General features: G+C 38.6%; 1 protein-coding gene across 1 annotated transcript in view; it reads left to right on the forward strand.

Moving 5' to 3' along the window:
* CNBD1 (cyclic nucleotide binding domain containing 1) overlaps positions 1-8840 on the forward strand; it is a 161793-nt gene extending 152953 nt beyond the window's left edge. The window contains exons 12-13 of the mRNA XM_078393088.1: positions 7019-7078; positions 8271-8840. Of these exons, the coding sequence (XP_078249214.1) occupies positions 7019-7078; positions 8271-8408 (198 nt within the window). The 3' untranslated portion in view covers positions 8409-8840. The remainder of the gene's footprint in view (positions 1-7018; positions 7079-8270) is intronic.
* Positions 8841-11736: the final 2896 nt, after the last annotated feature.

The following is an 11736-nucleotide window of genomic DNA, read 5'->3' on the forward strand; positions in this document are numbered from 1 at the left end:
CAGGTCTCATTGTGTCCTTAATGTTGTAAGAAATGTAACTGTTGAAAGTATCCCACAACCATCCTGTGAGCCTCCATAGCCCATTCCTTGAGAAAACTATCCTGCACCACTAAGACCCACCTCACAACTGTAGCAGAATGCCAAGAGCTGGAGTGTGCTTGTGCGAAAGAGATTTATCCCATCCACACTCCCACCAGTAGACAAGTGAAGTACTGTAGGATGAAGATGCTGGCTAGCAGAGGATGTGGTTTGGGTTGATGTGATCTTCCTGGCTCGGATTAAAATGCAAATTGAAGGATAATTTTCAGAGCCACAAAGCTCACTTCTTATTCAAGGGGAGCATTACAAACCATTGAGATTTGTGTATCTGCACAAGGGAAAATATAGCAATATCACCAGCTATCTGTGGAATATTAGCCTTCTAGCTGTTAACATCTGCTGAACTAACATGCCCTCAACTTAATACTGTGCTAAAAGTATCGTGTTTTGATTAGAATGCCAGTGATCTCATAATATATGTTTCAATCTTTTGGAAACTGTCCCTAATAAAAGCAAGATTTTCTCTTGTAATGAAAATGTCCCTGGCTATAAATCCAGATGTTACTGAAGAGGAAAGGAGTGGCAGGATCTGGAAAAACACAGCATTTCCCCTTGGATGCAGCTCTATACATACTATAGAGTCTGCATCTCTGCTGCTAGATGTTTTGACATCTAACTTGAAATGAGTGGGAAGGAAATTGATTATCAGTAATGAGCCAATAAAATGATGTCATTAAATGTAAATGCGGGTTGGGTTGTATTTGCTTGGGTGGGGAAGATCATACAATTAGAATATGGAACATTATAACACTTTCCTGAAATCCTTGTGGGAAAGTATATATCACTGTTTACATTGCTAGTTGGTAGTTTAATTTATGGCAAAGATAAGAGATATTGAGTCATGTACAGAGCAGACTTAGAGAGATGTATGGGAGGTGGGGTAGAATACTATGATGGAGTCACTGTCTAATCTTACTGGTCCTGCTAACTTACAGGCTGGCATCCTATTGCTTGGCATAGAGTAGCGCTAGAGTAGGTGTAACACTCCCTGATTCTATGGGGCTGTATATTGGTATGAGTATTGCAAACACAGACTTACAAAAATGCTTCTACAGTTTATAGACAACATGCTGTGTTTGGGAGGCCACTATCGCCACGGTATTGTGACAGCTTTTCCCCCACTTACGCTATGTGGAAACCTTTGATATATATGTTGTTTGTTTTGATATATATATGTTGTTTGTTTTGATATATATAAAACAAACAACACATATAAACACAGCCCAAAACTGGATGTACGCCCCAAGTTCTTTTCAGCAGCACTAGAGCCAGAGCTGCTTGACAAAACATGGAAGAATACAAATGTCTCTTTGAAGCCATATTATTATTATTATTATTATTATTATTATTATTATTATTATTATTATTATTATTATTATTATTATTATTATTATTATTATTATTATTATTATTATTATTATTACTACTACTACTACTACTACTACTACTTACTACTACTACTTACTACTACTACTACTACATGGGAACAGCAGCTCCTGCCTGATGTACCGTCTTGAGCTGCATGGAAATTTGCAAACAAAGCAAACAAAAACATCCACAGGTGCCAGCAGTTATTCAAGGGACCTGTTTTGTCTTCTTCACTCTAGTACTTGCCACTTGTGCCCCTCCTGAAATGTGAGCAAATTGTGCCACTGAAATCCTGTGGCAACCAGGGAGGGGAGGACTAGAAATACACTGCAGTGCATTACTGCCGAAATGTAGCAACAAGCTCCTACAATTTATTTATTTATTTTATTTTATTTATCGCATTTATATGCTGCCCATCTAGACATAGTTTACTCTGGGCGGTTCACAACATACAAGATAAAAACAATTTAAAATATACACAGTTTTACATAGATAAAAACAAAACAATATAAAATATAATATCGTAGATTTACGATTTTAACGAATTAATTTAAGGCAAACAGTCCCAAGATGGCAAAAATCAAAAGAAGAGAAATAAGAAATAAGAATGACCTAATTGACTGAAGGGAAGGCCTGCTTGAATAGCCAAGTTTTCAGCTGGCTTTTGAAAATGCCCAGCGAGGGTGCCATCCGAATTTCGGTAGGGAGGGTGTTCCACAGCCGAGGGGCCACAGCCAAGAAGGCCCGATTTCTTGTTTTTTCCTTCTGGGCCTCCCTCGGCATCAGACCTCTCAGCCGTCCCTGCTGGCTATGACGGGTGATCCGGGTAGATCTGGGTGGGAGAAGACAATCTGCCGAATATTGAGATTAAAGGAATCATTTGCTTGCTTTAAATGGCATTAAACCTGTCTATGCCAAATTTCTGTAATAACCTGACAGAAGACATTTAAAGCATGTGAAATATTTGCAATAAATGTTTTTGTTTCCACCAGCTGCTGCGGAAATTCAGCAACATGGTTTCTATAGGTGCAGAGAAGGGAAGACAAAAGTCTTGGGAGCCACATAACTCAGTACTTAAGCTGCAGAGCTGCAGAGGTTGGGGGTTCAATTGCCCACTGTGTTTCCTTGACAGAGACTGGACTCGATAATCCATAGGGTCCCTTCCAGCCCTGCCATTCTAAGATGCTTATTAGAAATTATTTTTATCCCATTCCATGTCACTGATCTGGAGAAAAACTTCCAGTCATCATAGACTCTATTATCTCAAAAACATAATACATGGACAAAAATTAACTAATCTTTTCTGAAATATTGGCCAAAATTCTGTTGCTTAATATAGTAAATCACACCACAGTAGGCCCATTGAATCAGTGGGGATTTGGTGAGTCAATTCTTCCATAAATTCCATTGATTCAGAATTGCCCCATTTGAATCAATGAAACTTATGGAAGAATTGGCTCACCAAATCCCCACTGATTCAATGAGCCTACTGTGGTGTGATTTACTATGCTAAGCAACAGGATTTGGACCATTGTTGTGGATTGAAGGAGCCTTGTGGGCATCTTCAAGTCATATAAGCAGGCTTCAAATCATAAGCCGCACACTTCATTCCTGCCCAGCTCTTAGACTGCAGTCCAACTACCGAGCAAATCACTACTATGATTCCAGAGTTCTTTGGCATGCTTTCTGCTCCATCATGAAAAGAGAGTGTTGGGAAAATGAAACAGGAAAACAAACCACACAGATAGATTTACTTGAATATTTTTTTCATTGTGGTTGTTGTGATGTTGCTTATGTCACATTTATTACATAGTAATTTGCCACACTTTTAACTATCAAATGTTGAGTTGCACCTTAGCTAGGTTTGTACTACTCTCGAATTGCATTCGCATTGAGTTATGTCCGTTTACCTCTTTCAGTATTCTGCAGTTGACTTGAAATTGTCTTCCTCTGTGACAGTGTCTAGAAAGGCATTGTTAAACTGCTAGAAATGCCTGCTAGTGTTCTTTTAATTTTCATTGACTGGTGGCATTTAAATTTTCTCATTGGGATTTTGAAATATATTTTCACCAGCATTGTTTCAATGCTCTACACACACACACACACACACACACACACACACACACACACACACACACACACACACACACACACACACACACACACACACACACACACACACACACACACAAATGTAATCATGTTCTTCTGTTAATGCAGTTCCAAACCAACCAGTTCCACAGATCCTTGAGGCGGACTTAGCTAGTTCCTTGAGATTAGGTAAAGGTAAAGGTTCCCCTTGACATTTAGTCCAGTCATGTCCAACTCTAGGGGGCGGTGCTCATCCCCATTTTGAAGCCATACAGCCAGCATTTGACTGAAGACAGTTTCCATGGTCACGTGGCCAGCGCAACTAGACACGGCACGCTGTTACCTTCCCAACGAGGTGGTACCTATTTGTCTACTCACATTTTTACATGCTTTCAAACTGCTAGGTTGGCAGGAGCTGGGACAAGCGACGGGAGCTCACTCCGTCACATGAATTCGATCTTACGACTGCTGGTCTTCTGACCTTGCAGCACTGAGGCTTCTGCGGTTTAACCTGCAGTGCCACCATGTCCCTTTCCTTGAGATTACTTGAGCACAATTTTTAACCATTGTTCAGCAGTGCTCCTGCATATTAATCTGGCTTGAAATGTTCTGTGACATACTTGGGGGATGGCTATTTTTGCTTCATAGCAGAAGGTCAAGTTTCCCTAGCCAGTTCTTAACAATTCTATAATTTCATGATTCATTTTCCTTTTCTGATTTGTTGGTGCAAACTGTAGAGAATGAGTTACATAATTTCAAATACATGACACCTTTCTTGATGCATCAAGATAAACTCTTGCAGCCATTATGTTGTCACGATGATGCCTGTGGCTAGTGTAAGATAGCTTGTCAGTTGGTAGCTATGACATAATGGATTGGCATATTCTGTCGCTTTAAGAAGCTCACCCCCAAGGCAGTCTGCGGTGCCACCAGGGGTGTTAGTTTTCCTTTTGAAGGAAAACCAACATGAGCAGTGTTGCTAGGAAACTATTGGGGGCAGTTTGGGGTAGAAGCTAATACGAACTTTCTACTCAGAGACTGTAATGATCCTTACCTATATTGCTATACTAAGGAAGACTTATTCAGCTTACTTGTCATGTCTCTAAAAAGTCAGAGAGGTTCCAAAAGTTTATAGGAAATTACTGTTAATTGAAGATCTGTTCATCCAGTACTGTTCTGCATAATTAAAAGTTCTCCCCTACCTAGCTGTGTCATTTTAAATGCCCATTTTAAAAGTTTGCTTTCCTTTCTATGTTTTCTTTTCACTTGAGCATTCATCATCTCTAGTACTTGATTGCCTGCCATTTATCTTTAAATATATATGTGCCTAATACTGCACTGAGTTCTCTGTGCTCCAGTCAGATTGGCTCAAAACAGGATGATTACATTTTATTCCCCCACTTCAATCACAAGAAGAGCCCAGTTCCTTCTTGAGTCTATATGGCATTGATATGCTGTTTGTCCTCAGTTGCACCCAAGGTGGAAAGCTTTATGATCCCAAGGGGGTTTATGTTTCTGCACACAATTGCCTTTTGTTAGAGCAGGACAACCAGCTGTTACAGCTTGGCATATAAGTAATGACAAAGAATGAAGTTCCAACAGGTCAAGGTTAACCTGAGCTTCGAATCCCTCCCTGCCTACAGAGGCTGGAAATTACCTACAGACTTTCTTCACCTCGGCCAAACGTTGTGCTCTTCCGATGACTCAGTCCTTGGATTGGGAAGACATGCAGATGTTGTATAATGTGTAATGTGGCTCCTCCAACACTCTACCCTGCCTCATCCATTTTTTTCAGCTCTTCTGCCAGAAGATCTTGGTTAGCAGTTCTAACAGACTGTAGTTCAGGAAGGCCCCTGAGATCAGATGGCCAGGGGCTTTCTCCTGCCGGGAGCAACTTGTATATAGCACTCCCAAGTCAACTACACCAGAGTACAGGTTGCTGTCCTCTGAAGATGCCGGCCACAGAGACTAGTGAAACCTCAGGAAGAACAACCTTCAGAACACGGCCAAAGAGCCCAAAAAAACCACAACAACCATTATATCCCGGCCGTGAAAGCCTTCGCGAATATATTGAACTTGTATATAATCCAGACTTCTACAGTCAGCACATATTTGTGCACTGCCTACTGACAATTGTATAGTTTCCCTATTAACAGTTTTGGAATGAATTGCCTGTGCATTTCTTCATCCTCCTTTAAATGATGATACTTCTTGGGACATAATTTTCACTGAATTTGGATCAATAATATTATTTGTGGGTTGGATTGTTTATGGAATAACTGCAGTCAGGAGCTGGTTTTGCATGTGAGAACAAGGTTTGAAAGCACTGCACAAATGTCCTTATTTGTGCAATTCCTGTTCCAAAGGAACTCGTAGGACCTTGCTTTGTTCTCTCTGCAACTCTTTCTTCCCCCTTAAATAGCTGGGGCTATTGTCTCTGAATCGGTTGACCTTGCAGGTTTCTGCTTTCCTTCTGCTTCCATCTTTTTTCACTTGTCAGTTTCTGACTCCCAGTCACTACTAGTTCCCTAGCAACACTGATCACCTCTAACATTGTATGGCAGTTTGCAAGCCCTGCACTCTTCTCTTGTTTTCAGACCAGGGACTCTCTGCACGTTTCCAAAGAACTAAACAGAACACCAGGGGTATAATAAACAGTGTGTGTGACTTTACATAGGCTTCCTCCTTAAAAAAAATATTATGGAAAAAAATTATATTCCTTTTGGTTTCTGGAAATATAAAAAATGCCGTACCTTAGAGAAATCTATGAATTTATGATCTAACTGGGCACTAGTATTTGCCCAGGTGTTTCCTCCTAACAGTGATATACAGTACATGGATATTCCTTGCCTTCTTCTCCTATAATCAGATATAACTAATTTGGATTGCATTCTTGACCATTGTAATCAAAATTTGGGATGACCTGATTCTTTGAAATTATCAAATTCTTCTAAAATCACAATCGGCTTTCCAGCATAGCTTTGATTAATTTAGGTCTATAATTAATGTGCTCATTAACTTCATACTGTATTCATTTGTATTATTTCAGTACAGTGTTCTTTTCTTCTATAAATTAAGATCAACTTGGATATACTGTACATATGCATGTGTATTTCTGTGGTGGAGTGACTGAGGGAGGCAGTTGTTCCAAAAAGCTGGGTGGTTTAGAGAGTAATATATGTCTGTGTTTTGATAGTAAACTTCTTATGAGGGAAACATTATTCTTCTTATTAGAGAACAGTTATTCAACTCCAATGTGTCCTGCAGTGATAATATTCCATGACAAGTTGTTTTGAAATGAGGTATTTTATGTAAAAGCATATAAATTAAATCATGAAGTCTTGGAGGGATTATAAAATTAGATATTTCTTGAAGTTAAGCCACCAAAGGCTAAATAATGGAAAAAACATTGGGTTTAAACTGTTCACCATTGTTCTGTTTTTGTTTTGTTTTTTTGTAGGATGATCTCAAACTTGCATATATAAAAAAGCAGATGGAAAAAGAATGGAAGCACAAAAAGGTAATAAGACAAGGGGGAACCATTGTAAAAGACCTTGGCTGGGACAATATTTAGCACAATGCTGGTATGCAGGGAAGCTGTTATACTGCAACTTGCCATATAGCCAGAAGCTTCCTCTCCTAGTATAGAACATGAATGTTCAAGGAAGTTTCAGTAGATAATCAAATAAAAATATTTCATTACCTTAAAAACATTTCAAATGCATCTGTAATTTGTTTATTAAATGCACACATGTTTTGTTTAGCTAATAGCAACTAGATATCTTTTTGGTGTTTTTCATGTGTGCCATTGAAAAGTGAACTACTTGTAGCATTACTCTGCCGAAATAAATGCACATAAACACTGTATTACCATTCAGCAATCAATGAAAATGTGAAATCACATTTTCATTGACTGATGAAAAGGTGATGAAAATGAGTGTGTACCTGACATGGAAATGTTAGGTTTCAGGCGGGTGCCAAATATTTCTGTCTGTTTGTAAGTGGTATTTTTTCCTATCATTTCAAGTCCTGCAAGTGTCTGGAGAAATCTGGGGGTCAAACTAGACATTATGAGGGAAAGTGCAATCTTACAATTAATCCATTTTTCTTCCTACCGTGGGCTTATCTTAGAGGTAGATACCTCAGCAATCACTCTTGCAAATAATCTGAGGTTTATCTTCCAATTACAGTGAAAGAACAATGCACACTAAATGCCAAATACATAGGTGAGGAAAGTCACATGGGATTGGACATGTTCGCTAGAGGACATGTTGGCTAGAGGATTCTGGAAGTTATAATTCTAAAATGAAATTTTAAAAACATTCTGTGGGATAAACACAAAACCCCTTATTACCACACTAATAAGCCTTTGTGCTAGTTCATTTGCTTGATTTGCTACAAACTCAAATTCATTTTTTCTGGTATGTCTCTGCAACCATTATTCTGAAATGTAGTTTATTAATGCATTGATTACTTCAAACAGAAAACTGGTTTTGGTTTTAGTTTTTGTGATTTGGAGGGTAAATAAATTTCCATCAGCTGCTGATTAAAACAGCATGAATCAGTAGTGGAGAAAGTGAGCTTCTAGCTTTTGCATACTTATGCAAGTAGAATTGCTGGGGTCCAACTGAGAGTAGTCTAAATTCTGAGCTTTTACTAGATATTTTCTATACTAAGGCTTTAATATTTAACTCCTTTCTTCCTACTACCAGGATATGATACTGAAAGATATATTATTCTACAACGGAATTCAGCCTGGCATTGGAAAATGGCTCCACAAGAAGCGTAATTTCGATAAGAATGAGAAAAAGCATCAAGAACACTCCAATGTTGTTAAAAGACCTATGTAAAATGACATAAAATTCAGTGAAAGACAAACAATGTTTACTTCTTTCTTCTGTTATCTGGAAAATGTTTCCAATTGATTCTGTTTACATATTTCAGTTGCATTGTGTGCTACTATTGTTCATTTCTTCTTAATATTTTTTCTTTGTAGAATTCCTCTGTTTAGTGTTTATAAATTGAAGATTAAATGACATATATAATATAAACAATAAGAATACTATATATCCTGTTTCCCCAAAAATAAGACCTAACTTGAAAATAAGCCCTAGTATGATTTTTCAGGATGCACGTAATATTAGCCCTACCCCCAAAATATGCCCCAGTTAAGTGAAACCCCGCCCTCCATCATTGTGCAGCAACCAGAAGAAGATGACAAGACTGTATTTGAATCAATGTAGATTGTTGTACATAAAAAAAAATCCCCTGAAAATAAGCCCTAATGCGTTTTGGGAGCAAAAATTAATATAAGACCCTGTCTTATTTTTGGGTCAACACAGTACTTAGAAAAATTTTGATACCCTGATGCAAGTTGTGGAAAACATCAGGAACAAGCACCTTTCTCTACCCCCGCTTCTCTCAAGCATATGTGTTTAAAGCAAAAAGTAGAACAGCAAAGCAAACAAGTGAAACAAATCTTTAAATATAGAAATATTTTGGTAAATAGCAATTTACCAAAGGGCTACAAGGTCGATCGCCACAGGTACCATGTAAATTTTGGTGCTCAGAGCAAAGTCCCAGTGCCCTATGCTAGTCACAGCCCTAACACAACATGTGGAGAGCCACTGCCCTTCCTAGTCAACAAGATGGTTCTGAAAATGGCTGCTTCCTCTATTCCCCACCCCTCTAGAATGATATGACCCTGAGGGTCCATTTTCAGGTTACAACTTGTAGTTTGATATATATATATATATATATATATATATATATATATATATATATATATATATATATATATATATATATATATACACACACACACACACACACACACACACACACACACACACACACACACACACACACACACACACACACACACACACACACACACACACAAATGGATGCATGAGTACAAAATATGCCCCTTCTCCTCAAGTCTGAAAAACACATGCTTGTAAAATTCAATGCTTGCTCTTTTTACTCAGTCGTTGTTTATTCAGTTTCCCCAATTAACTTTAACATAAAATCAATACAACAAGCATAGATAAAACTGCTAGCAATACGGGGGGGGGGGAGAGAAATCAGGCCACAAACTGCACCCAATAGAATTAATATGATTTTTATTAATTGAGTCCTCTACTCGATTCTGAGGGACAAAGACATTTGGTTTTGATGGACCCATGAATTCAATTTATACAGTAGTTCACATGGTGTGCCTTCATTTTGATCCTGAAGAAGATGGCCCTTCACGTTGAACAAAAGGCTTGGCTCCGATAGCATTCTGATACAACAGACATCCTCCTTTGCATAAATGCAAAGAATGGGAATATCTGGAGACATTATGCAAGACCAACCCTGTACTGCAATGGTAATATTTCCCCAACTTGTTGAATTCTGAGCTGTGTGGACTTCCGTGATTTCCCTTTAAACCAATTGATTGAATGCATATCACTGTGCTTTACTCTGAGCCACAGAAAGGTTGGGGGATTAGTCTGTTCTTTGAGGCACAGTTATGAAAGTAAATCAATTTTAGAGATACCACATCTTGTTTGACATTACTTGATGGCGTGCTCTTCTAGTTTTATTTTCCTTTTATTTCTCAGTTGAAGCTCCTCCTGCCTCTCTCAGAAACAACTCCTGACAAGACTTAGGGCTGTCCTAGGAAACTTTTGAAGTCACTGTACACTTGTATAGCGTTTCCTCAACTTCTAATCCTGGGTTGGAGAAATGGAGGCTTTTCAAATATTGCTGGAATCCAGTCCTGATAAGTTCTGGCCAACCTGAAGTGGTGAGAAATTGGGATGTGTGTGTTCCATCATTCCATGGAGGGTTACAGCTTTCAGAGCTTGAGTCTAATATTTAAAAAGTGTATCAAGGTCTTCTACCTTGTGGAAGAACATCTCCAGTTCAATCCTAGGTTTTGAGAAAGTGTAAGAAATTTATAAACCCCCAAGAGATTCCTTGCTTCTAGGTGAGGAAGACAAGGTCTCTACAGCTTGTGCAGACTGCCTCTCTAGTATGGAAATGCTAGTGTCATTTCCCATTAAAGAGCAAAGCACACATATGGACAAGCACAGAATTACTGATTATTTAAAAAGATGCCAGCACCCTCTCCGATGCTTCCTAAGCTTCCTAAAGTCCATGCAACAGAGCAACAGGCACCCTCATTTTGCCCATTTTGCATTATCCGTGCAGTTTTGCTCAACTTGGGCAACCCCGCTACTTCTCCTACCACCTCTTGATATCTAGCAGTATCATCATAATCTTAGAACTGCAAAGGTAGAAAGGGCACTGTGGATCATCCAGTCTAGCCCTTGTTAAGGATGCACAGTGGGGAATTGAACTCTCAACCTCCAGCTCAGCAGCCAAATACCTAAACCATTGAGCTATCCAATAGTTTTATAGTTCCTTATAAGCAAAGGGGAGCCAAGTGAAGTTTGACATCCCTAGTGCAGACTGAAATGCAGAGAAGCTGAACACCATGGGATCCAGACCAGGCAGAAGCACTTGGCATCAAAAATGCAATTGGGATGCTGGAGATAAGAAAAAAAATGAAGCAACGTGTAGATTTTAGTCTTATCTCTAATGAAGGATTTTTATAGCTTCAAAATGTCACTTTTTGAAGAACAATGCCAACAATCCATCAGTCAGCAGGACCATTGGCTTCTGTAACTTTTACATCATAAACAATTACAAGTCATGTCTAGAAGTAGTCCTGTTTTCTACTTTTCCACCCACTGCTTTACTCACTTGCTTTTTCTTTTCACTCTGTCCTCCTCTTTTTCTGCTTATAACTTCAGCTCTTTCCTCCCTGCCTCTTTTTCCCTTCCCTTGCTTCTGTTCTTCTCCTTGGTTTTACAGTTCGTCAGTGGCTTGCCAGGCATAATAAGTACATGCTGTCCCAGCATCATTTCTTATTTCAAAAAATACAATAATCAAGTAAGCTATCAGTTGCGCATATGCATAGTTACAATGCTCATTTTATTATTGGTTTTTTATTTGTACTTTTGAAATATATATTATTTCCTTGCTACAGCAAAATTATGCATCTTGCCAGGTAAGTATATCATCAGAACAGCAGAAGCAAACCAAATTTTATTTGTATAGTCATAATGGTACAGTGATTTTTAAAAATAAAGCTATGCATACTCATAGTACTTCAATTTTATCAGG

Source organism: Pogona vitticeps, chromosome 4, assembly GCF_051106095.1.
Source record: "Pogona vitticeps strain Pit_001003342236 chromosome 4, PviZW2.1, whole genome shotgun sequence".
Classification (NCBI taxonomy): Eukaryota; Metazoa; Chordata; class Lepidosauria; order Squamata; family Agamidae; genus Pogona; species Pogona vitticeps.